Raw genomic sequence first — 27,267 nt, 5'->3', positions numbered from 1 at the left:
GGCTCCCAGCTGTCCACCCAGAGCCCAAAGTGGGACTTGAACTCACGAACTGTGAGATCACGACTTGAGCCGAAGTCAGATGCTTAACCAACAGAGCCACCCAGGCACCCCCGAGAATGATTATGATTGCGATACTTACTGAGTCAGAAAATTTAATTAACACGGTAAGAAGTACCTTCAGAAACAAAGAATTTTGCTTTTTTTTTCCTTTTAGTTATCTAGAAAAATCAATCTAAATATCCGAGTCTTCAAACTTTCATATTAATAAAAGTTCTATTGCGCTTACGCAGATGTCTGAAAACATTGTGTCTCATGTTGCTTGGCTTAGAATAGATGCCCTTAGTGCTCCAAATCCCTGAACCCGATGATTTCACATGAAAGGGATAAAAGACTTTGAAGTAAAGAACACCACGACAGGATAAGCTATTTCAGGATCTTTGAGTCAGTACCGCAAAGCATTGTAACATTTTTCAAGGACACCAACTCTTACCAGCAACCAACCTGATCTATATAACGTTTATAGTTTTTGACTTGGTCAATCGCAGCGGTCAAGTCCCCACGGTCAACATGTTCTGCAGGAGTATGAAGCCTCAGAGCGTACAGAAGATTAATATATTCTTCAAATCTTCTGGATGGGTATAAGAGCAGATCCGGGAGGCTGTAGGAGGCATAGAAAATGGAACGTTGGTCACTTTTGGAAGGTCAAAGTGTGCCCTGTGCTTAGGGCACCCCCACCGTGCTTCCCCTCAGAACTCACCTCAGCATTTTGGTAGCAACGGTCTTATCATGCCTCTTCAGGAAAGCTCGGAATGCTGGTATCGTTTCTCTGCACTAAAGGTATTCAGTGAACTGAGTCAGTATAGACAAAATGGCTTTGCAGCCAGGTAGGCCTGGATTAAAATTAAAGATTTAATTTAATTCTACCTAATTCTATGTGACCCTGTCAAGTTATTTCACTTCTCTGAGCCTCCGTTTTCCCACGGATACTGTACCTAACTCTCGTGGTGAGGAGAGGAAGAATCCTCTCCATAAAGTGCTTGTCAGACAGTAAGCGTTATCCCCACAGTAAGAAACTATTCACCTATAATACTGCTGTTGACTATGTTTTCCACAGGAGCATTAGAAAGAGGCTCCACTGTGCCAAATATGTTTTAAAATGCATTCGTTCATCTTAGTAGAGCCCTCCGGAAGTTACCTCATTTTTCTCAGCACACACGTGCCTAAAAGACACCAGTAATGCTAATTTCCAGAAGGCAAATATTCACTGTTGTAATGTTAACAGCTAACGTTCACTGAGTACTTGCTTATATGCACACCCCGTGCTAGTGACCATATGTGACCCTCTGCTCCCATTTCCGTCCTATGGTTGGTCCTATGAAATCGCCTTATTCACGCAACTTTCCCATCATTCACTTGTCTAGCAGTGTTTGAACTCCCTAAGTGGGGCAAGAAGAATGCTACAAAGGGAGACGTCTGAGGTCAGGGATCGTCCAGAGGCCTCCCAGCCCCCAAGCCTTCCCCTCGGCCTCAGTGCAGATGGGCGGACACAGCCGGAGTGGATGCAGCCGACACTGACAGAAGTCAAGGTGTCGTCTCCTGCTGCGCTTTTCACACAAATTGAAGAGGGAGGAAAGAAAGATCTCACGGCCGTCAGAAGAGACCCCAACAAGAGCAGCGAGTGACACAGAAGGAGCTGAATGTTCCTGCCCAGACTACGTATGGCGTCGGTCGCAGTGGGAAGAGTTGTGTGTAATGAACTCTCCAAGGGATGGAAGGCAAAGAAATTCCTTATTTCACAATGAGAGTTTTCAAATTGAGTGTCCCGATTCCAAGCAACATGGGTTATCAATTCCTTTTCTCCATAAGAGAGTTGAGCTTGTCAAGGCCACGCAGGACCACACGTGTTGGCAGGGTAGAATCAGGGCTCTCAGTTTTGTTTCTACCTAATTGTTCGACGGTTTTCTGTAAGCGAACCACAGGGTATCTGGGACAGATGAAAGCTTGGAAACGTGTATGATTAATTCAGCCCAACAATCAGTTCCTGGGGCCTGCTGTATCAAGCACCATGCTAGTCCCTAGTGATACGAAATTAAATAAGTCAGAGTCGCCATCCCCAAAGAGTTCACAGCAAACTGGAAGCTAAGAGTAGGGAGGAAGTCTTCCCTATTAATCCTAGTCCTTTGGATCGCACACAAAACTTCCTCTCGAGCTCAGAAGGTCTCCCACGTGCCTGGGTGGTAACTCAATCATTACCTTCTCCATAGTTTTCAGAACAACCGGGTAATTGTTGAAGAAATTGGTATATATGTTCAACTGGCTTCCAAACTTTAGGAATATTTCCCCCACGCCGTGGGCCGGGCCCCATTCCTGCAGTCTGTCTCTCAGATGGTCTAGAAACTGCCTGCCATAGGAGAGAAGCATGCCCGTGAAACAGTGGCCAGGGATAACCTGGAAACTTAAAAACCAGGTTAGTTGTCATCAGCGCAGGCTGGCAGGGCTTTGGTCCAGTCGTTTTGCCTTGACACAGAGCAGGGCAGGTCTGCCAGGAAAGGGGGAGGAACTGGGGTGTGAGGACGTAGGTTGCCTCTGGAGAAGCCTCATCTCTCCTTCTCATTTCCTTGAGCCAGAAGCCCCGGCCGGCCTCCGGAGGCCTGCCCCGGACAGCACCCCTCCCACATGGCCAGCCAGGAGGGCGGCACAGTTTCTTAAAGTCCTCAGAGGAGAGTGACTGACTCACTTCAAATGCCACCCACCCCCCCCACCCGGCCCGTTTCCCTGAGGCCCTAAGGTTGTCCTTCATTCCACCCTTGATGGGACTTGAAACCAGGGAGAGGCTTGTTCAACCTGTTCCTTTTGCAGGAGTGGGGGGTGGCCACGGAGTGCAAAGCACTTCTGAATCACCCAGAGAGGTGACTCTGCCTCTGGCAGAGAGGCACCAGCTCAGTCTGTCTTTACCGCTGGTGCACGTGGTCACATTTCTTTGTCAACTGGGGCATACATGGAACAACCTGCTGTCATTGAGCTGACCCCCCAGCCTTGGGTTCTCGAAGTACAGTATCCTAGTGACCTGACTCCATGAAATCCTTTGTTTTCATTCCCTTTGCTCACCTGGGCACTGCTGATTAAGAACAGTGACAGGCACTCTCTCTCAAAAAATCAAAATAAAATCAATAAAAGGGGCACCTGGGTGGCTTAGCTGCTTAAGCGTGCAACTCTGGATTTTGGCTTCAAGTCATGATCCCATAGTCATGAGATCAAGCCCCACAACTGGCTCTGCCCTGAGTGTGGAGCCTGCTTGGGATTCCCTCTCTCTCTCTCTCTCTCTCTCTCTCTCTCTCTCCCTCTCTCTCTCTCTGCCCCTACCCTCACCCCCCCATCTCAAAAACAAAACAAAACAGACGGTTCTTCCCATCACCTTCTGCGTGAACAATATAGTGAATACAAAATCCCCAGGCACTCAGCTCGACTCCTTGAACCACAGCATCGAACTGAGGCAGGGATAAGCCCCCAGGAGTTCTCACTCTTGGTTGCAGCCCAGCAGCAAGAGTCCTCTCTCGTGAGATGATCGGGGGCTCTGAGCAGGGCAGAGAAGAGCCTCTGTACAGCTTTTGAAATAATTAAGGGTGGGCTCCTCCCAAGGCATGATGAGTGAATATTTGAAGAAATGCCTACACAGAGTTTACCTGTTGAGACTTAGAATCCGCAAAACGTCGGAGAAAATGATCCGGATATTTGCAGCACTCAGAATCGCTCTATTTGATGACAGGGCTGCTTGCAGTGGTGCTGCGTAGACCTCTCTCACCATTTCCAGCATCTGTACATATTTTCTTTCACTCCGTAAGAGTTCCCTGACAACCCCCGTTCGCTTTCCAGCCGAGTCCATCTGGAGCTTTCTCTCCTGTAGAAAGGCATTAAGGACTCACAGGGAAAGCAGAATGACTCTTTCCGTGTTTACAGCCTCCAAGAGCCTGAAAGCTGAAGGAGGCAGAGAAATGACCGACGAACAGTCGGGCGGTCATTCTGAGATTCCCCCTTTGGGGTTTACAGCATACAAGGTTGAAGGGGACCTTGATAGGGGACTGTGGTGGACCCTGCTGACCACGGCTTGATCCGGTATCACCAACTAGCCCCTCCCATCGGGCCAGTCTTGGATCCTGAGGGGGCCAGACTGAGGCTCGATGTCTATCCATCTGGTCTACTTGAATACGTATTCAGTGACATGTGCTAGGTGGTCACTACACAACGATGGGAGGGCACAGAGCCTCGCCTTCATGATGATGATAGTCCAGTGAGGAAGCCTTTGGGTTGCCCACTCTTGATTGCTCTCCTGTGCCTTTTCCCCAGTGTTTACTGACTGATTTATAGTGTTTTATTGACAACACTGCAGACAGAAGAACTGAAATGAGCTAACCCTCCTATCAACTAATCTGCTTCCAAATTAATTTTCAGTGCTGGGACTAATTCTTTCTCTTCTATCTGTACTTTTCAAAAGTTGGAAAATGAGTATCCTTAAAATAGAAAACAATGAAAATATTTAATTTTTAAAAATGCAATGGCCTTGTGTTTGAGCCTAGAACTATTAATACTCTTAGAATGCAATTTCTCCTTCTCCCTTTAGCCCTCGGATGCCCCACACCGCCCCAAATGAAATATAACAATACGAAGTGTAATGCCATGTGATCTTTGCCCAAAACAAATCAACTATAACTTCATGAACCAGAATTCAAATATAAAGTAAATGTAAGAGAAAAACCAGAAAACTCACTCTATGAAATACTATAAACACACTGTTTTTGTAAAGTTTTATCTTTCAAACACAGGATCGATCTATCTATCTATCTATATCATACCCATTTAGACATTCCTAATGAGTTAAAAAAAAAAAAACATTTATAGCCCCACCTGGCAGCTGGCTTGGAGCCCGTATTATACTTTTATGTGTACAAATGTTTTTAAAATATTGGAATTCTCCAATATTTTTAATCATTTGATTTTTTAAAATTTATTTTTATTTATTTTTATTTTTTTTCAATATATGAAATTTATTGTCAAATTGGTTTCCATACAACACCCAGTGCTCATCCCAAAAGGTGCCCTCCTCAATACCCCTCACCCACCCTCCCCTCCCTCCCACCCCCATCAACCCTCAGTTTGTTCTCAGTTTTTAACAGTCTCTTATGCTTAGGCTCTCTCCCACTCTAACCTCTTTTTTTTTTCTTTCCCCTCCCCCATGGGTTTCTGTTAAGTTTCTCAGGATCCAATAAGAGTGAAACCATATGGTATCTGTCTTTCTCTGTATGGCTTATTTCACTTAGCATCACACTCTCCAGTTCCATCCACGTTGCTACAAAAGGCCATATTTCATTCTTTCTCATTGCCACGTAGTATTCCATTGTGTATATTAATCATTTTAAATTAAGGTTTCAGTTGTCAAACCTATTGTCTTAAAACCATTGTCAGGTGTTGTGACCAACAGTGAGATGAGATATTCTCATATTCATGGCGCTATGTGAACCCCCTTCTCCCTGGTGATTCTGGGGGGTGTACCCGAGGGTGAGCGAGCACCCACGCCATGAGGTCCACACGGGCAACACTGTGGCAGGTGGATTCCCCAGAGCATGGCCAGGCTTGGGAAGGAACTCCACGGTTGAGCTCAGGGCTGTGGGATTCAAGTTTCTTTCTCGGCAGGCCATGTGACTTTAGGGAAGTCATTTAAGTGTTCTAACCGTAGTTCCTCATCTACAAAATGTGGTCGCTCACATCTACCTTAAGGGATTGTGAAAAGGAAAACAGGATGAATTTGCGAACGTGGGATGAAGAAAGGCAAAGCGGCTTGTGTGTGCTGTGTGTTAGGGCAGGATGGGACCAAGCCTCGACCTCCTCCACGCCCTCCCCTTTGGAAACAGAAAGACAGGGCCCTGAATGCTATATTCAGCCTTCGAAGTCAGACTACAAGTTGGGTCATTTAGAAACTGTGAAGCTTTATGTCCGTGTGCCATTTCTCTAAATGCTGTCCTCCTGTCATATTAGAAAATCAGAGTAGGGTGTCTGGGTGGCTCAGTCATTAAATGTTGGACTTGGGCTCAGGTCATGATCTCATTGTTCATGGGCTCTAGCCCAGAGCCCTGGGTTGGGCTCTGTGCTGACAGCTTAGAGCCTGGAGCCTGCTTTGGATTCTGTGTCTCCCTCTCTCTTTCTAATTTTTTTTTTAAAAAATTTTTTTAAAGGAAAAGGAAAGAAAAAAAAAAATCAGAGTAGCACAGAGATGGCTCTTGCTCCCAAGATGTTAATTGGTTAATTTCTTGGTTAATTTCTTTTCAGACCAGGACATATTCAAAAGAAAAATCTACCTGTTGGATTCCCTCACTTATATTTAAGGTTTTTCCCCCCTAAGGGAACCTGTCAAGAAAAAAGAACCAGAATAAAGGCTGACGCCTTTTTTTGGGGGGAGGGGGGGGGGTCAGGAGCAAAACAATGGAGAATTCTTACTATATAATCATTGGCTTACCAGCTTAACCAGCGTCTCAAAATTTAGATCGTTTTTGCTGAGACTTGATTCTGCATCCTGAGGGTTGTCTTGTCTAACATTTCTTTCCTGAGGATTAAATGCAGACTTGATTATTTGGAGGCAGGCCTAGGGATGTCTGAATGCCCAGTGGGTGCTGTGCCTACGGGAGGCTTTCAGTAGCTGTCTGTCTTCAGCCCCAACCACGGTGCTCCCCAGACACAATGAACTAAGCACTTGACACAGTTGACGACTCTCTTAAATTAAATTTGATGTTAAAAAAAGTAAACTTTAGCTTCCTAGGAACTACATTATACTTGAGAAACTGAATTCAGTGCAGCCCCCCTTCTCCCTGGGAGGCAGGAGAGAGACCCTGCTCCTTGAGGCGGGGCGGGGTGGGGGGGGGGCGAGGTGGGGGGTTGGTGGGGGGTTATCTGCTCACTGAGGCACGAGGAATCCCACAAATTCCAGGCCTCTGCCTCAATTCTGCTGTCATTTGTCAGTTGAGGACAAACGGCTTATCTTAAAAGTTACCAGAAGGGACATCTGGGTGGCTCAGTTGGTCAAATGTCTGACTCTTGATTTTGGCTCAGGCCCTGATCCTGGGGTCATGGGATCCAGCCTGCGATGGGCCCTGCGCTGACAGCGGGGACCCTGCTTGGGATTCTCTCTCTGCCCCTCCCCTGCTCTCACTCTCTCCCTTCTCTCTCAAAAATAAATCAGTAAACATTAGAAAAAATAATAAAGTGGCCAGAAGAAAAAGGGCACAGCACTTTGTAAACTCCACCCTTTTTTTACTCTAATGAAAAATGTGTCAGAAACAATCCACATGCTCTCTCTAGACCTGTTTCCACATTTAAATATAGCTTATTCTTTCTTCATGTTCCCTTGTGGCTTTCATATAAAGTAGCACATCAAAAAACAAAAAAAAGTCCCACCTGCTGCCCGCAGGGTCCTCCCTAGCAAGGGAACAATGGTCCCGGGTTTGTGGTGAGAGGTAAGGATGATTGCTGCTCATCACTGCTGCCTTTCCTAGTCAAAGATAAAACTACTCATGGTAACCCCTTGAGTTCTATGGCGAGAGTGGGAAAAAAAAAAATCAATGTATAACCAAGACTTTGTTTTTGGTTTGTTTTTTGTTTTTGTTTTTGTTTTTGTTTTTTTGTTTTTTTGTTGTTGTTGTTGTTTTTGCCTTATTCTACTCAGGCAAAAGGAATTTTTGTTTTGTAACTGCAGCCGTTCTTTATGGCTACCCGAAGTAAGAGCCCTGGTCCCCCAGCCGCAGTCAGCTGGCTTCTCCCCGGTTTACAGAGGTCCCACCTGAGCCTGCGCACTTCGCAGCCGCCCCAGAGTCTTTCCACCATTTCTTTTGCTTCCCCCATTTGTGGATGTCCCCTGTTAGCCTGCCATGTATTTATACTTCTGCTGGGGGTGGGGTGGGGGGCAGGAATCTAGTTTGAATCTTGGCAAAATCAAAGTTTCTATGAATGGAACACACTCTCTTCTTTCAGCATAAACAGCAGTGATGGTGATTTAATAGAGACATGATGACTTCAAGCTGTCAGTGATGACAATGACACCAATAGTTGTAAAGATAGACATGGCTGCAGACATGCAATGAGAATGACACTCAAACTGGCCCAAGGTTAAGAAACATGACAGAATCATCTGTGGTTCTCACATATAAGGGAGACCGCCTCACCCGGGACATCATCCCGTTGCGCAGGCTCGCACGAGTGCTTCTGCACGGCCCCCCGGACCACTCTGGTTATAGAGAACCTGTTCACTCACACTGGGGCTTTGCTTCACCTCTGGCTCAGCAGCAGCCACTTTTATTAAGCATCAATTTTTCTTTGTGGATAGCAAGTTGATTTGGCGTGTGAATTTTGTTTGAATCTAAAAATAACAAGTTTTCTCACTGTATACGATACGTATAATTTCGTTACGTTTTAGAGACGATTTTTAAATTTAAGACATCATCCCTTATTTTCTTTTTAGGGATGAACTCAGAGGAAGTGACGGGGGCAACAAACTTGGCACATTTACAAGGAAACTACTGTTTGGGGTTGGTGGGCCTGTGCCTTGGCTCCCTCCATGACATATAAGGGAGGCCACTGATGACATGGTAGGAACTTTCCTGCCTTGTTTGCCTTTTCCAGATTATTGCCGATGCTTCTCCCACAAGACACTCAGTGCCTGAATTAGGGGCAGAAATAGCTGTGAAACTGACAGGTAGAACTCAGGAACAACCACGGGTCTGCTTGTAACCTGTTGCCATGGTTGTATAGTATCAGTGTAAACACTAGAGTGAGTCACTACTGCCCAGTGAGACAGATAGGCTCTGATTGGACAGATGGTAGTAGACAGACAGACAGACAGACATGTGCATATACCTCTATCTGTATATACATATATGGGCAGAGTCTTGGCCATCTGGATGGAGGGTAGGCCCTGCCCGGTCATACCTTCAGGCACAGCTCTGTGTGTGTGTGTGTGTGTGTGTGTGTGTGTGTGTGTCTGCTCCTGGATTTGGCAGGCAAGTCCTCTTACAGAATCCCCTATGGAATGGTCTAAAACAATTATCTCAGCAGAAACCGTTATTTTCCATTCCTATGGCTGTTAAGTTTGTGTGTTCTTCAGGACAAATATCTACAGTTTCTTTATTATTTATGTATTTGCTGATTTTTAAGTAGGCTCCATGCCCAGCACAGAGTCCAATGCAAGGCTTGAACTCAGGAGCCCGAGCTCAGGACCTGAACGGAGAGAAAAAAACCAGATGCTGAGCTACCCAGACACCCCAATATCTACAGTTTGAAAAATAAACTCCGATGTGTGGAGAAACTCAATTTCTCTATTGTATCCTAATTCCACACCTATGTTTAAGCCGTGGTTTTTCTTCCTGGAAGTCCCCAACTTTGTTTCGTGGGGTTTGTGCACAAACTCTTAAGTAGTAAACAACAGAAAACCAAATAAGAATGTAACATATATTTTTCCTAATTTGATTTTTGTTTTAAATCAAGGAAATTTCTAGGCATTGAGTCTTCCGATTCTGTGCTTCTATTACTGGCAGGTGATGTGACATTAGCAGGCCTGCTTCCCAGCAATGAGGCAACTTGAAGTCCAAACATTCTGTGTTATTTTATTAAACTGATTAGATGTTTAGGGGTGCCTGGGCGGCTCAGTCAGTGAAGCATCCAAGTATTGGTTTCCGCTCAGGTCACAATCTCACGATTTGTGGGCTCAAGCCCCACACCGGGCTTTGTGCTGACAGTGCAGATAAATATACATATTAGATATATTAGACATAATATATATTAAAATTAAATTAAATGTTATATATGTATATACATATATACACATATATACATATATATACACATATATATACATGTATACACAATACACACATATATACGTATGTACGTATATATATCTCCTATTACTTCTGGTTCTCTGGAGAACCTGACTAATGCGTGGTCTGCAAGAGTCATTTGAAAAGACAGATTCAGAGATGGGGCATGAGGGAAGCAGGGCTCTGACCTATAAAAGGCTTAGATGTCCCTGAAAATGTGTTAAGACTCTTCTTCGAAAGGAAGCTTGTGCTTGAGAAAAATAAGTCACTTCGTGGGGGTGGGGGGGGCAGGTTAAACCAAGGGTCCTGCTCTGGTAACAACCAAGGGGTGCGTGTGCATAACTGCATGGCTTTCATTTTGCTGAGCAATCTGGGGACTTGGCAGAGGGGACGCTGCTGCCAGAAGGTCCTCCGTGGTTGCCTCTCCTCCACTGTGCTGTCCACAAAGAAGTGTGAAGAGAGGCTTCCAGAATAGCAGGTTAATAGCCTGTTATTTGCCTGCTTGATAGAACTCACAGGTCTATTCTCACTAACAGTCTCCATGGTGAGTTTGTGTTTGGGGTGGTGTCCCCAGCCTTGAAGCAAGAGGTGATTTTTCTATGGGCATCACGTGACATTCTATGGACATCATCTGAAGTGATATTTTCTTAGAAACCAGCTCTCTGAATGACAATGCAGTTTTCCGTATTTCCCGAATCCGTATTATTTCACTGAACCAAGAATGGGTGGATTCTGAACATAGTACTGGCAAAATTATTCTTGTTTGCTTGAAGAACTGGCTTCAAACCCACCTTTTTTTCCTTTTATGAATCTGAATTTCAACTAAGAAAAGAACACATCCTACTTTTATTTAAAAAAAAAAAAAGTGTCCTGGATTGCAAATGAAACCATTTTCTTGGGGCGTCTGGGTGGCTCACCCAGCGAGTGGTTATTAAGCGTCCAACTTCAGCTCAGGTCATGATCTCGCAGTCTGTGAGTTCGAGCCCCGCGTCGAGCTCTGTGCGGACAGCTCAGAGCCTGGAGCCTGCTTCGGATTCTGTGTCTCCCTCTCTCTCTGTCCAGTCCTGCTCTTGCTCTGTCTCTCAAAAATGAATAAACGTTGAAAAAAAATTTTTCTTAAGTTTTCTCTCGAATCAATCTCAGGACTCCACTGAGCGAGCTGCTTAATGCAAATGATGGACTCTGTTCCCGGGGCCCAGACCGTGTCTCTCTAGTCAAGGAGTGCAGCTTCCCGTATTAAGTGGCTTCACTCTTATTAGGAAACTACAAAACACCGTTTTTTTATAATAATCCATGAAAAGGAAATTCGTAGGAAAAATGACAAGTTGAAAGCTTTCCAAGTAGAATTATCATTACTGTGTATGAATTTCTTAACCACGTGTGTCTAACAGCACAGCAATAACCTTACCTTCATGAATAAATCGAATGTTGCTTTTGGGTCACATTTTGTCAGAATAACATCTTCTCCAAAATCCTTGCTTTCTTTACTACTTTTCTTCAGCAGAAAATTTGACAAAAATTCCAGAGGTTTGTCCTAAAAAAATCAACCCCCCACCAGAAGAAAAAAAGAAAGAAATTCCAATTAAAACATTCATCTGAAATACAGGTCGATCAAAGTGCAGCAGAAAAGAGCAGCGTTGTCTTCTTTCTACCCAATTAATTTAAGTCTAGGAAACAAAGTAAGTATTATTCAACTAGAATCTGTAAATGGTACTTTGTAGTTAATTTTGGTTCTCTTATTGTCCAGGATCTCTCAGTGGCTGTGTTTTACAACCCAATATAATCTCTCAGAGGAACTGTTCATACAAAGGGATAATATGGTTAAAAAAAAAAAATCAATGCAAACTAAAAATGTATTTAAGTATTGGGTTTTTAAAGTTGGCTTTCTTCGAAAAAAAAAAAAAGAAAAAGGTTGGCTTTCTTTGAAGAAACACTTACAGAATTATCTTTTGAAAGTTCCATCAGTCCATCTGCCAGAGCTTGTGCAATTTCTTGGTTATTCAGAATGTTAGCCACACTCATGTGGTCAAACATGAATTGCCCTGCGAATATATAAGGCCATCTGCCTTGTAATTAATTTACATAAGAGATGTGATCAAGCAGAAAACAATTCAATCCTCACCATTGCTTTTTAGTGGATAACAATGTGAAGAATAAAAAGTAAAATTCCACTATGCCATGGGGGCTATCTACCCCCCATGGACATCATCTTATATAAATTGACCAAGAGTAACCAAATGTGCAGCATATGAAAATGTACCTATCCTGGTAAGGCTGATATTAAATAGAATATATAAATTGGGCAATAAGGAGGGAACATGTGAAAATAAATCTTGTAAGTTTAAATTTTACATTCTCAATCCCACCCAAAATGTCTCCTCACTCCCCTTTATCTATGTACTCAAGTACATAAATACTTTAAGTCTACAGGAAATGACATACAAACATAGTTACACAGACATCTTTTATGTTTTTTAGTGTTTTGAACAACATACATTTATGTGAAAATGATTTTATTCCATTTAACTTCTTCTTGCTTACAAATATTATTTAAAAATTCTTCTCTCTTGGTACACCTGGGTGGCTCGGTCGATTAAGTGTCCAACTCTTGATCTTGGCTCAGGTCATGATCTCACAGTTCGTGGGATCAAGCCCCACATCAAGTTCTGTGCTGACAGCATGGAGCCTGCTTGGGATCCTCCCTCCCTCTCTTTCTGCCTCTCTGCTGCGTGTGCTCTCTCTCTCTCTCAAAATAAATAAATAAATAAGTAAACATTAAAAAAAAAATTCTTCTATCTTGAAAAAGCTAACTTTCTCACTTTTCTTTTTGGTCCTTAATACCTATGAAAAAACCAGGAGAAATAATTTCTCCCTATTTATAGCCTCATAACCATTTTTCAGTATTGGCTGAACATCCACTAAATGTGGTCAAGTGGATAGTACATGAAACCAAGAATAGCACTCCCAGTTTTGCCCTGTTTTGGAGGCATTGATGTAAAGAGATGCAGAACATATATTGACATAAAATATCTACATGTATAGCTGTGTTTTATGGCTCTTGTACAGACAGTTATTGTGGCAAAAGACATCAATAAGAAACAGGGCAGGGAAGGGAAGGAAGAAGTAAGACACAACTAACTACTGGCTTGATTTCAGGGGTGTTTAAGGTAGATGGGAACAGTTAGGGAGAAATTGAATAGGTAGTTAAAGATGGGAGGGCGGTCATTTACCCAGATGATAAACAAAACAAACCCAAAAAAAACCCCTCATGTTATTTATTTATTTTTTTTTCAACTTTTTTTTTTTTATTTATTTTTGGGACAGAGAGAGACAGAGCATGAACGGGGGAGGGGCAGAGAGAGGGAGACACAGAATCGGAAACAGGCTCCAGGCTCCGAGCCATCAGCCCAGAGCCTGACGCGGGGCTCGAACTCACGGACCGCGAGATCGTGACCTGGCTGAAGTCGGACGCTTAACCGACTGCGCCACCCAGGCACCCCAACCCCCTCATTTTAAAGGAGGGATTGACTTAGGGGAAGGTCCAATACAGAAAACTGTTTCCAAGACTCTATTGTGATAAATCAGTCATGAGTAAGGAGTGTGAATGGGAAAATAAATTCAGTGATGCCAGTAGGCTCAGTGGAGGACCATGGAGCCCATCACCAAATTGAGTATTTTATATAGAAAATAAATAGAACACCACCCCAGAACAATTTAAGTAACGGGTGCTGTGTCTAAGAGGAGCTTACCTTTTAGAGCAGATTGTGGTGGGGAAAAGGGCAGAGCCCTCTGGCCTAGCAAACACTTAGTGAGTTTTGTGTAGGTTGACAACCGCCTGGCACAGGATTAGTAAGATGGTTTCATTTAAAATGAACTAGCTTCAGCATTTTGAAGATGAACATATTTGCTTTCATTGGCTATTCCTTACATTCGAAAGGAGATATGAAGGACAAAGGGAATCAAGTTTTACTGAACAGGTGCAAAGGTCAACTTTTGCTTGAGCCATTCCTAAACTTGTATTTGCTCCCGAAGCAGAACGAGCCTCATAACTCACCTGCAACAAAAGTAGCAAGAGTTCTTACCTATTATCTTGGCACTGATGTTCTTTCGCAACTCCTTGAAGAGAGGACTTAACTGTTTCCTTACTGATTTCAAGGTGTCTTCCAGAAAGTCCGCGAGGCTGGACCACATCTGCAGCTTTGACTCACTGAAGTAGATGCCAAAGGGATCCCTTTCCCACGGTCGTCCCAGCCAATCACTGAGAACTGACAGTATTTTCTCCTTTTATTATTGCAGGCTTAATATCTTTCTCCTTAGAAGACTAAGATAAATACTCATGGTCTCCTTTCAAAGGTAAAATTACAAACTCAAGAAACACACAATGAATAATTTCAAATACCTATCTATTCTTTGCTGGATAAGGCTGACACGTTATATTTGAAAACAAAATTAAGTAGTCGCTGGATTTGTGGATCAGGAAGCAGAGTGGCCATCTGGGTAAGAATATACTGACTTTGCTTTACATCCTAAAAATGAACATACAAGAAAATCCCACTCGGCCTGGCTTCCCCATCATGCCATCCAGAGTCATCTTGGGCTCGCCAACCCTCTAGCTTTCTTACATCATGTCGAGTTGCTCTCTCTCTATAAATCTCTCTATAAAACTGCAATGGGTGCTTAAGAGAGTTCTCTCCTCGAAAATCAATTACTGAATGATACTGTGGCATGTTAAATCTGATTTTCTGTCCCGGATGGATAGGTAGCCTTATTTGATTCCTGTCCCTCATTTTTATTGATAGACATGGACAACTCTTTATAAGATGTTTTCCTAGAAGAAAACTAAGAAGAAGAGAGGGAAAAGGAGGACGAACAGAAGGCAGAGGAGACAGAGGAGGGGAAAAAGAAGAAAAGCTTCCCCAGAAAGAACAGTGTGTGCAGGCTGATGTCCCCTGTCCATAAGGCCCCATATGCTTTCACATGGCAATGCAGTGATGTAAACTAAAGTGAACGAGTGAGTTCTGCTACAAAAATCTATCAGGCCAATGTGCTTTCTGTAGATATGTGGAAACTTGTCCCTTACAAGTTCCAATCCTGCCAGTTTTTCCCAGGCTCGAAAGTCTTTTGGCATCTGGCATTAGAGAAGTCATGCTTTACATGGTTTCTACGTGGCCCCAAACCCCAGGTAATAGGAGGCCAGGGAGTTTTAAAGGGGGAAATGATTATATTACCATTACTGTAGCAGAGCAATGTGGTCCTCTTGCTGGTCAGCCAATGTCACATTTAGATTCAATATTTGCAACTTTTACTATCTAAATCAAATTTTGCTCGCAGATGTATTTTCTCTTTGTTTTTCCTCTCAGGTAATGCAGTTGAATTGGAACCTGAGCAAGCCCCTTCACCATCACTTTATAGCTGCAATTCTTACTTCCAAATGACACTATATTGATTATATCTCACTAAGAAGAATTATTCTTTATTATTTCTCTAGATCAGCAACTATACACGTTTAACTGTTAAAAATGATGTTTTCCCAAATGTGCATCAACCGATAAATAGATCAAGAAGATGCGGTTTATATATACAATGGAATACTCACTCAGCAATGAAAAAGAATGAAATCCTGCCATTTGCAACAGCGTGGATGGAACTGGAGGGTATTATGCTGAGTGAAATAAGTCAGCCAGAGAAAGACAGACAATCATGTTTTCACTCACATGTGGAAGTTGAAAAACTTAACAGAAGGCCATGGGGGAAAGGAATGAAAAAATATATATAGAGTCACAAACAGAGAGGGAGACAAACCGTAAGAGACATTTAAATGCAGAGAACAAACTGAGAGTGGAAGGGAGTGGGAGAGCAGGGGGGGCGGGAAAATCGGTGATGGGCATTGAGGAAGGCACTTGTTGGGATGAGCACTGGGTGTTGTATGTAAGTGATGAATCACGGGAATCTACTCCCGAAGCCAAGAGCACACCGTATACGCTGTATGTTAGCTAACTCGACAATAAATTATATATTTAAAAACATGATGTTTTCAATAGAGTTTGTCCACATGATGGTTTGAAGCGAATATCTGCAATAAACAACCCCTTTCTAAGCAAATGACTGAGCGCCAGGCAATAACATAGTTTGAATAGCGACAGCATTCCTTCAGAGAAGGAATGGAAGACAGTAATTGACATGAGTCAGAACCGGTATTATTAGCTGTGCTGTGTCTTTTGGTGACCCTGGAGTTGGTGGATGTTACTGGGCACTGTGGTCAGCCCCCGTGTACTTACTGTGTTGGTAAGAGCCAGTTGCAATCCCAGTGGGGGCAGTAAAGAACGTGCCAGTTAGCTGAGACAGCTGAGAAAGAACTTCTGTTCCTGCCTCTGCGCAGTCAAAAATACTGTCATTAGTTTACTCACAGGTTTTGCCTTGGAACAGTTAAGTATTACTTAGGAGCACTAAGCTGGCCAAGAAAGGCCGCGAGGACTTCTCATCTTCGATCCAAATCCCTCATGGAACAGTCCACAAACGCTTCACAGCTCACCCCTAAGTGCCGAGGTCCAAACACTTAATCTATGGGGACTACACAACAGGGTGGAGACAGATGGCATGGGGTTTGACCTGGTGCTTATTTTCAAATTCAGAATCCTCAGGCCAAAGGCAGAGAAAAGTCTACATACATTTTCGAAAATAGTTTGACTCAAAAGAGAAGTCTCATTGTAAGAATACAGACTTAAAACTGTTGAAACTTAAAAACAGCGGTCAAAATTAAGTATGGCATTAATTTCACCCCTTCTTCAGTGACACAGCATAAAGATGGAATTATTAAATTCAGCACATAGAGTGAGTTACTTTGAATGAAACTAATATATTGGGCTATATATTTTAACTCTTTGTGGTCTAAGAATAAACAAATTACTCCAAACTGTTTCAATTGTTTGGAAAAAGATGGCAGTGGCTGAAAGGTTGGGATGTCTTTCGTTTACTGGGGTCCAGTCTTTGTTTTTTAAGTTTATATATTCGCTTTTGAGAGAGAGAGAGGGAGAGGGTGAGGGGCAGAGAGACAGAAGAAACGAGAGAATCCCAAGCAGGCTTCGTGCTGATAGCACAGAGCCTGATGTGGGGCTCAGTCTCACAAACCGTGAGATCATGACCTGAGCCAAAATCTAGAGTTGGGTGCTTAGCTAACTGAGCCACCCAGGAAGCCCTACTGGGGTCTAATCTTTTAACTGACAAATGGTCCAGTGAAATCAATAGAGTCCATAGGTATACTTACATATATGTGCTCAACTGATTTCAACAAAGATGCAAAAGGAAGGCACGGAGAAAAGGACGGTCTTTACAAGAAATGGTGGTGGAAAGATGAGATATCCATATGTTAAGGAAAAAAACCCACAAAACTTCAACCTGTACCTTTAACACTATGTAAAACAAACAAATCAATGGATCAGAAACCTAAAAGTCAAAACAATAAATAATTTAGAAGAAAGCATAGGAGAAAGTGTTGTGAACTTGAGTCGGGTAAAGAGTTTTCAGATATGACACTGAAAGCATACTCTATAAAAGAAAAAAAAACAAATTTGACTTCACAAAAATTAAGAACTTCATCTCTTCAAAAGGGATTGTTCAGAGAAGGAAAAGATAAGTCCCAGGGTGGGAGGAAATATTTGCAAATCAGTTTTCTAGACTACATACAGAGTTCTCAGTAAGACAACAAACAACCTAATTTGAAAAATGAGCAAACGATTTGAACAGACACTGCAGCAAGGAAGACAAATGAATGGCAAATAAGCACATGAAAATATGTTCAGTATTATCGGTCATTAGGAAAATACAAATTAAAACCACAATGAAATACTACTGCACACCCACACAAATGGCTAAATTTAAGGAGACTACGTACCCAGTGTGGGGGTGCCACACAACTCAAGTTCTCATACACTGCCAGTGGAAATGAAAAATTCTACAACCACTTTGGAAAACAGCTTAGCCGCTGTTTAAAAAGTTAACACCAGGGGCGCCTGGGTGGCTCAGTCGGTTGAGCATCCGACCTCGGCTCAGGTCATGATCTCACAGCTTGTGGGTTCGAGCCCCGCGTCTGGCTCTGTGCTGACAGCCCAGAGCCTGGAGCCTGCTTCGGATTCTGTCTCCCTCTTTCTCTGCCTCTCCCCCGCTCCGCGTGTGTGTGCATGTGCGTGTGTGTGTGTGTGTGTGAAAAATAAATAAATATTAACAAAATAAATAATATAAAAAGTTAACACTGATCATATGACCCAGCTGTTCTACTCCTAGGTATTTATCCAGAGAAATAAAAGCATATGTTCACACATAGGCTCATACCAGCTTTATATGTAAGACCCAGGAACTGGAAAGAACTCAAATATCTATCAACAAGTGACTGAACAAACTGTGGTATATGTGTACGATGCAATAATTCCCAGCAATAAAAAAACAGTGGGCCATTGATACAAGCATCAAATGGATGGATCTACAATGATTCTTCTGAGTGAAAGAAGCCTGACAAAAAAGAGTGCACGATGTATGTATGGATCCATTTATAGAAAATTCTATAAAATACAAGCGAATATATTGTGAAAGAAAGTAGGACAGTTGATTCAAGGCTGGGGGTGGGGAGAAGTAGGAGAGAAAAATTACAGAGTGGCATGAAGAAAATTTTTTGGGGGGTGGTGACTAGGTTCGTTATCTTGATGTTTTATGGTTTCACAGGACAAGTATCCATATGTCAAAATTAGGCCAATTGCACCCTTTAAATAGTACGGTTTATTAGGTGTCACTTATACCTTCGTAAAGTTGCTTGAAAATGTTTAAATAATGTCCAAAACAGATAAATTTTAGGTGTTGGGCTTATGAAGCAACTGAGCGAATGACGATATCCTAACCGAGGAATCCCGGGCCAGGTGGGGGGGTTTGGTGCTGAGGGGGCAATCCGGCCTTTTAGGTATGTTAACTCTGAGATGCCTCCTAGATGCCCAAACTAAACATTCATATGAGGACGTCAAGCTAGCTGTGAGTGTGCAGCTGGGAGATCGCAAAGCCGGAAGCACAAATTTGGGAGTCCCGAGCACATGGATCGGATTTAGAGTCGGGAGCGGATGAGGTTGTCCAGGGAAAGAGTGCGGTGGTGGGAAAGGCCGGGCAGCTCGCAGAGGGCGGGGAGCCGGCAAAGGACCCCGGGAAGGGACCGCTGACGGAAGACGAAGCGCAGGGAGAGGGTCGTGTTCCGGCAACGGAGAGAAGGAGGAGAGTTTCCAAGAAGAGTGTCCGTGTGCGTGAAATGAGGAGCGAAGGAAGGGTAAGGAAAGTAGTCGGCATAGACCAGTGCTTCTCCCAGCGTGCCCCGGGAGCGGCAGCACCTGGGAACTTGTTAGAAATGAAAATTCCAGCACCCCCCGCCCCCGCCAGACCTACTGAGTAAGAAATGCTAGGACAAGGTCTAGCAATGCATACTTAAAAAAAAAAAGAAAAAAGAAAAAAAGTCTTATGTATTTATTTTGAGAGTGAGAGTGGGGAAGGGATAGAGAGAGGTGGGGGAGAGAGAATCCCAAGCAGGCCCTGCTGGGGCAGCGCCGAGCCCCACACGGGACTCGACCCCATGAACTGTAAGGTTATGACCTGAGCCGAAATCAAGAGTCCCATGCTTAAACCACAAGACCTCTAGGTGACTCAAATACACATGAACATTTGAGAACCACCGAGATAATCCGTATATAGGTGAGGGTACATAGGCGAGGGAAAGTTTATGGTCTCTCTCTCTCTCTCTTTTTAGGACAGGAGCTGCTGCTACAGGTGATCCTGATTTGATAGGAATGACCCAATAAAAGAGGGTAGAGGCTGTCGGAGAGAACTGAGTGTAGGAATGCGGCCGTGAGGAGGTGAAAGGTGGTGAGATACAGAGTCCTAGCGGATGCCGGATCTCTGATTTCGGCAGAGGTGTTTCTTCCATCGTAACAGAAGGGAAGACAGAGAGCGAAGGTAAGAAGCGGGGGGAGGCGGTGGATTTGGTGGTGGGAGGGGAATTCGGGAGTTTTCTCAGGGAAGAAAAAGGCAAGGTCAACACCTGAAAGAGGTTATTGAAGTATTGACAGAGGAGGAGCAGGGACGGTATAGTCTTCTCCAAGAGTGGGAAAGGAATTTACCAGGTGCTCATCAGTGTTGCAATCTTATTCGGCATTTATGCCGTCAAAGTCAAGTCAGATTAAAAGTCATATTACTTTTTTCGGCAGGCTTCAGCTGCTTTAGTGCAGGCAGGCGGAGATTAGGTAGATGATGGTGTTTAAGGAACATTGGAATTGAGCCTGAGAAAGAGAGCCAAAGAAGTTCAGATTCTTTGCAAGAAACTAATGATAATGATGAACCATTAAACGCAGGTTTAACAAAGAAGGAACCAAGGATGAAGGCAAGGCTGATAGAGAGTGTAAAAGTGAGAGTGCGTGCATTGGAGATCTTCAGGCAAAGAACTATTAGAGTAGGAATATTTGGAACATGGTTGTTGGAATATTTGGCACATGATTTGGAAGTGGTACTCAGGGAGAAAAATGCTGGAGATCAAGCTTTCAGAGGTAATACAGCTCCCGGGGATGACAAGCTCAAGAGTGATGACGAGGTGGCAGAAAAGAGATTTTCGGACTGAGAACCTGGGATCTTTTGACTCAGTCTGGGTCTTGATGGCTCATCCAGGTGGAAATGACCTTTGACAAGAACTTTAGAGATGGTTTGGGGGCCAAAATGGTGGTGAGAAATCTGAGCGCCATTACGTTTCACTGGAGACAATTCTTTAAATTTTTTTTAATGTTTATTTATTTTTGAGAGAGAGAGAGATTGAGATCAAGTAGGGGAGGGGCAGAGAGAGAGGGAGACACAGAATCCAAAGCAGGCTCCAGGCTCTGAGCTGTCAGCACAGAGCCCAACATGGGGCTTGAACTCACAGACCAGGAAATCATGACCAGAGCCGATGTTGGACACTCCAGGCACCCTGAGACAATTCTTATATCACCAAATCTATTGTTCTTTTCCCCTTTTGCCCTTATTTTCAAGCCGTTCAAAGCTTTACTTTCCCAAATCCTTTCTTTTTGTTCTACTGCAGTTAAAATTTTTGCTTTGCTCTCATTATAAAAGTAATACTAGTTCGTTATAGAAAATCGGGACAAATAAGAGATCAAAGAAAAAGAAAAAAAGAGAAATCACTTATCTATTGTTAACACCTTGACATACATCCTTCCAAACCCTTTTCTATACACACCCCACTGCCACTCCCACCTGCCCCACACAGATTTTAAACCGAGGAATCCCACACCACCCATATTTGATTTCAAATGTAGAAAATCTGAAAAACTCATCTAGAGACAGATGCTGTTAATATTTTGTTGTATTTCCTCCTAGATTTTTCTATACCTATTTTCTGTAGTTAAGATTGCATAACTATAATAACTGTATAAGAAAAAAAATTTATAATATTTTGTAATTCGTTTTCCTCTAACCCTTTTCCCATTCTTTTGTTTTTCCCTTTTCCCTGGTTGAACTGTGGCAGGGGCATGCTTTGCATGTATGAATAGTTCAGTGAAATCTGAGGATTAGACAGAGCTTTAAGACTCATAGTTCCCTAAGGAATGGGTAATAAGAAACTGTTCGAGAAAATTCAATCTTTTTAAAAAATTTTTTTTTTTCAACGTTTATTTATTTTTGGGACAGAGAGAGACAGAGCATGAACGGGGGAGGGACAGAGAGAGAGGGAGACACAGAATCGGAAACAGGCTCCAGGCTCTGAGCCATCAGCCCAGAGCCTGACGCGGGGCTCGAACTCACGGACCGTGAGATCGTGACCTGGCTGAAGTCGGACGCTTAACCGACTGCGCCACCCAGGCGCCCCGAGAAAATTCAATCTTATACTCCCTCTGCTTTGCTCCGCTTGGCATTAAAAAATATATAAAATTAAAAAAAAAAATAAGCCCATGATGGCAGAGCTTTTATTTAATAGATGTCTAGAAAGTGAATCTGTCTTATTGTTTCTAAAGTTTCTCTTCAAGTACTGAAATCAACTTTGAATTACAGTGACTGATACTGGACCGAGGGGCGCTGAACATTATCAGCAACCTCGGTGATCAGCAGCCAGTCTCATTTTTACCAAGCACTTCACCTGTTTCTAATTTTCCAATATTATTTAAGTATTTGTATTATTTATTTTTTTAAGTATTTACATTATTTTGATATTCACAAGCCCTGTAAGGTCAGATACTATTCTCCTAACTTTTGTATGAGGAAACAGAGGTCCACAAACTTGCCTAAGGCCACACAGCTAAAGTGGTATGCCTAGGATTCAAGTTCAAGGTCTTTGGTCGCCAAGTTCATGCTCATTCCTTCCAGGTTCAGAACACAGCGGGGAGGCTTTTCCCAGGTTGATAGATTATGGTTTCTGTGCTGGTCAGGCACTTTCTCCTGTGTAGTGGAGGCTGATTTTACTATGTTTTCCAGAAGAAATACAAATAATGTTCTTGGCTGGCTCTTGCCACTAGTGACTTTATTTCTGTTCTTGCCCCTCGTTACTTTGACAACTAACCGCAACTCTTTTCCCCCTAAATACCTGAGTATGTGAGGTATAAGAGAAAAAAAGAAATAAAGAGGAACATGGGACTGAGTCATACGAACTGAAGGCATTTCAGAAATCCACAAAATATCACTATAAAGTAGGCACGACCACCGCCTTTCAAAACTGACCGGATGCTCCGAGTGGTACAAAGAGGTCCACGTGACCCCCTTCTTGTTCAGGAGCCACGTAGCTTCCTAATTTCTCCCAGAAGTCTCTCACTTCAGGCCTCAATAAATTTTTAATACCAATTTTATAACCTGAGGAAAAGAAATCAAAATGTCCTCTTAGTCTGTAACATTATCAGGAACAGAAACCCTTAGCGGTTTGTGAAAAAGCAACCACAACTCAAAAAGCCAGTATCTGCTCCTAAGACTCCAGTCCGGAGGGTGCCTCTCCTTTAGCACTGCACCACACTGGGGCCACGAAAGGACCCCAACATGGCCACAATCTCCTTCACATTCTGAATTTATTGGACGCTGTGCGCTCTGATTTAGGACATCGTCTCTCTGCCTCCAATGTATATATACCCCAAAAGTAAAGTATATACACCCCAAAAGGGGCAGTATGTTACCAGGCTCACAGCAGGGTTCCAAGGTAGACGGTCAGTCAAGCCCTGAGATTTTTGCAACCAAGTTCCGAAGTTAAAATGTTTCTCACAGTTGTCAATCAAAAAAGAAGTCAGAACAGAAGGCTCCCAGAGATGGTAAACATCCTGGAAACGCTCACTTCCTGGGAATTCTATATGATGATTCAACTAATGAGAATGTGTTTGGACCCATTTCTAAGGGACTCCTGGAGACTCTGAATTCTTAAGTCCCAGGAAGGCAGTTGAAAACAAAGCCAGGCAAGAATCCCAACATTTCACTTCTTTCCACCGAGAAGTCTAGTTACAGAACGGAAAGATGTGTTGCGATCACTGGAGTAAGAGATTTCATTTTGTTGTTGGTTTCAAGGCAAAAGCTCTTGCAGAAACACCACAATTATATGGAGGGAAAAACTACCGTTTTCAGGTATTTTGTTATGTTACTATTGACATTTAAAAAAGAAAAAAAGGGAGCACCTTGGTGGCTCAGTGGGTTAAGTAGCTGATTCTTGATTTTGGCTCTGGTCATCAGCTCACGGTTTGTGGAATCGAACCCCAAGTGGGGCTCTGCTCTGACAGAGTGGCTCTTTCTTCCCTGTCTCTGCCCCTCCCCCCATTGTGTTTTCTCTCCCTCTCACACACACTCTCTCTCTCTCAAAGTAAATAAATAAACATTAAATATATATGTACATATATATTTTTTTAAATTTTTTATTTTTAAAGAAAGAAAACAAGAAAAAGACAGAGTTTAGAAACCTGTCTCATCTGGAGAACAAAAAGTCTGAGATGTTAGAAAACCCTAACAGGCTCTTCTACTCTGTAAGAGGTGAACCTACTATGCCACGGCATAAATTTGCAATTGATACCTCTCCATCATTTACAGGAAAGCTGCCATGTAATTAATTGTAAATTTAAACCCTGACTAGTGGCCATGCTTTACTTTGGGGGGGGGGGGGGGAGCGGCATAGAAAATCAGGTGTGGAACGCAACTTGCCCCAGGCACAGATAACCTGAACAAAAAAAGACAAAAATAAGGTAAAGATAAACCAAAAGCAGCTTATTTTTGTTAATAAGAAAATTCACTAAACCTATCCCAAGCATGCTGAGTTCTAGCTGTCAGCAAGCCCTCTTGCTCAACCAAAGACCCCAACAGTTAAATCCAGAAATAGACAAGACTGCTTAACTCATGCTCCAAAGAAAACCCATTATGCCTATTTCTTACTGCACTTTCTTGAGGCATTCACAAGACGTTATGCGATGACTAGACTCTTCCAGTTGGACCAGAAAAGCCCTGATAGCAATGGAATGCCTCAAAGACCACACCCAACGTGTCCCCTTCTCTGCCCGTGATGGTGAGCTGAGCACATACCAACCCCCAGCTCATGATCACGTGCCCCCTGCCTGCTCTCGTGCACGTACCTCACTGAGCCCATCTCTGTAAAACTCTAGTGTCCATCTTGCAGGTGGAGAGGTCGGTTGTTTAGGCTCAAGCCTGCAACTCTCCTTGGCTACTGGCACTCAAAATAAATGTCTCCCTTTCTTTCTTCCAAACCCTTGTCTCTTGAGTGATTGGCTTCTCTTGCCATGAGTTTATCTGCATTTGTTCAGCAACAGTGTTGGCAAACCCAGCCAGGAGCTATGCTTTCGGTTTGTGCAGCCCTCCTGGGATTCCCCCAGATGGATCAGTGGGCCCCGGCAGCCCGCCAGAGCTTTCCTGCTCCGTTCCTGAGTTAGCAGCTGGGATAGATCATTGGGCGACATAGCCACAGAGATGGCAGTTTTCTGGGTGATTCAGGTATTCGCTTGGCCATGTTGTGAGTTCCTGCCAGCCAGATCCTTGACCATCTTATTCCCTTTCTTCCCTCATCTCCCAAAGGTGGAAGATTTCATGCTAAAACAGTTCTATCTTAGGTATAACAAGGAAAGAATGTAAGTTATAGTAGAAGGAGGACTAGAAACTGAAACTTTAGTTCTAAAACACTCATCATCTTCTTCCCCCCGGAAAGGATAACGATCATCATTTTTAAAAAATGTTTATGTATGTATGTATGTATGTATGTATGTATTTAGTTTGAGAGAGAAAGAGAAAGAGCATGAGCAGGGAAGAGAGAGAGAGAGAACCCCAAGGGCTCCACATGGTCAGTGCAGAGCCTGACTTGGGGCTTGAACTCACAAACCAGGAAATCATGATGTGAGTTGAAATTAAGAGTCCGAGGCTTAACCAGTTGAGCCATGCAGGTGCCCCACCATTAACATTTTTAAAAGATGACCCATAACAAATTAATGATACCAGCCAATCCTTTCCTTTGTGGTATAAACCACTTGGAAGTACAATGCATTCTATTAGTGATATTTGCTGCTATTATAATTACTATACTTTCATCAAACTTAAAAACTTCTGTGCATGAAAGAACATAATAAACAGAGTACGAGGCAGCATACAGAATGGGAGAAAATATTTGCAAGTCATATATCTGACAAGAGATCAATATCTAGACTAATAAAGAGTAACTACACCTCCATAAAAAATATCAAATAAACCCATTAGAAAATGGGCAAAGGACTTCAATAGATACTTCCCTAAAGAAGATATACAAATAGCCAATAAGCATATGAAAAAATGTTCAACATCACGATTCATTAGACAAATGCAAATCAAAGCCATAATGACTATCACCTTAAACCCATGAAGATAGTTAACTATCAACTAAAAACAAACAAAAACACAGAAAACAACGAGTGTTGGCAAGGATGTGAAGAAAATGGAACACTTTCTGTCTGCAACAGTGCACAAGGGAGCATAAAATGGTGGGAAATCGTATGGAGTTTCCTCAAAAGATTAAAAATAAAACTATCATATGGTTCTGCATTCCCATATGTGGATAAATATCCAAAGGAATTTAAAGTAGAATCTCAAAGAGATATCTGCATACTCATGTTCACTACAGGACTATTCACAAAAACAAAGCAGTGGAAGCAAACTAAATGTCCATCAGCAAATGAAAGGATAAACCAAATGTGATCCACATATACAATGGAATATTATTCAGCCTTAAAAAGTGGAGGAAATCCTTTCATAAGCTACAACATGAATGAAACTTGATGACATTGTTAAGTGAAATAAGCCAGTCACAAAGTTAAATACTGTATGATTTCACTTAAGATGAGCTACATAAAGTAGTCAAATTCATAGGAACAGAAAGCATAATGGTAGTTCCTAGAGGCTGGAATAAGGGGGACAAGGGAAGTTTTTGTTTAATGGTATGATGATGAATTTTACGTATCAACTTGACTGGGCCACCGGTGCCCAGATATTTAGTCAAATATAATTTTGGGTATGTCTGTGAGAGTGTTTGGGAATAAGATTAACATTTGGATAAGCCGACTGAGTAAAGCAGATAGCTGTCCCCAGTGTGGGTGGGCCTCATCCAATCAGTTGAAGGCCTGAATAGAACAAAAAGGCTGACCCTTCCTTGAATAAGAGGGACTCCTCCTCTATGACTCCTTTGAGCTAGGATATCAATTCTGTTAGCAAATTGAAAAATAGTATTCTGGAGGTCATACATGTGGTAGGCATTGCTGCAAAGTTGGTTGTTGTCTCGAATCTCCCAGCTTACCTTGGAGTAAATTGATTTCTCTGCTGTCTCCTTCACTAAATATCCCCATACTCTGTGCCTTCCGTCCATCCAGAGCTTTTTCTATGAGATAAAGCAGGCTCTCCAAGGTTAAGCCACAGTGTTCATACACCAGAGAAATGATACCTGCCTTAATGCTGTCCACTACTATCTAGAAAATGAAAACAGAGCCCATTATTTTAGCATATTTATTAATCAAGACAATGGGTATGTAATACGCTCTGATTTTTAAAGACTTTTTGTCAGAAACTGTGGAAGGAGGAAGATAAGCTTTCTCTTTTGTTGGTTTCTTTTTAAATAATTTCATTTCTTTTCTAATTATAAGAGGAGAAAATTAAGTATACCTACAATTCCATCCCTCAGGGGTAAATACTATTAACAAGTTAGATTACTTTCTTCCAGTCTTTTTATTTTTGTACATACCCGTGCAAAGACATGTGCAACTTTTAAACATAATAAAATTCAGATCATGTGATTTTGCAATGGACTTTTAAAATAGATTTAAAGTTTTCCTCTTAATTATGAAGTTTTGAATTATCGATAGTGATTGATTGAATATATCCCATTTAAATAAATATTAAAACCACTGTGCTTTGAATT

At 42.6% G+C, this 27,267-nt stretch overlaps 1 protein-coding gene across 8 annotated transcripts in view; it reads right to left on the bottom strand.

The window, feature by feature from the left end:
• Nucleotides 1–27,267, bottom strand: part of ECT2L (epithelial cell transforming 2 like) — an 81,536-nt gene that overhangs the window by 13,302 nt on the left and 40,967 nt on the right. For 7 of the 8 annotated variants that reach the window (XM_058735438.1, XM_058735446.1, XM_058735443.1 and 4 more), the window contains 11 exons: nt 26,650–26,818; nt 22,578–22,706; nt 16,136–16,228; nt 13,940–14,122; nt 11,796–11,899; nt 11,266–11,391; nt 6,509–6,595; nt 3,684–3,898; nt 2,254–2,401; nt 758–831; nt 502–658 (listed from right to left, as the gene is read on the bottom strand). In XM_058735438.1, the coding sequence (XP_058591421.1) occupies nt 502–658; nt 758–831; nt 2,254–2,401; nt 3,684–3,898; nt 6,509–6,595; nt 11,266–11,391; nt 11,796–11,899; nt 13,940–14,122; nt 16,136–16,228; nt 22,578–22,706; nt 26,650–26,818 (1,485 nt within the window). The remainder of the gene's footprint in view (nt 1–501; nt 659–757; nt 832–2,253; nt 2,402–3,683; nt 3,899–6,508; nt 6,596–11,265; nt 11,392–11,795; nt 11,900–13,939; nt 14,123–16,135; nt 16,229–22,577; nt 22,707–26,649; nt 26,819–27,267) is intronic. The other variant, XM_058735444.1, reaches the window with a different exon arrangement.

Source organism: Neofelis nebulosa, chromosome 6, assembly GCF_028018385.1.
Source record: "Neofelis nebulosa isolate mNeoNeb1 chromosome 6, mNeoNeb1.pri, whole genome shotgun sequence".
NCBI classification, from domain to species: Eukaryota; Metazoa; Chordata; class Mammalia; order Carnivora; family Felidae; genus Neofelis; species Neofelis nebulosa.
The sequence above is the reverse complement of the archived record's forward strand: the minus strand, read 5'-3'. Positions and strand labels throughout refer to the sequence as shown.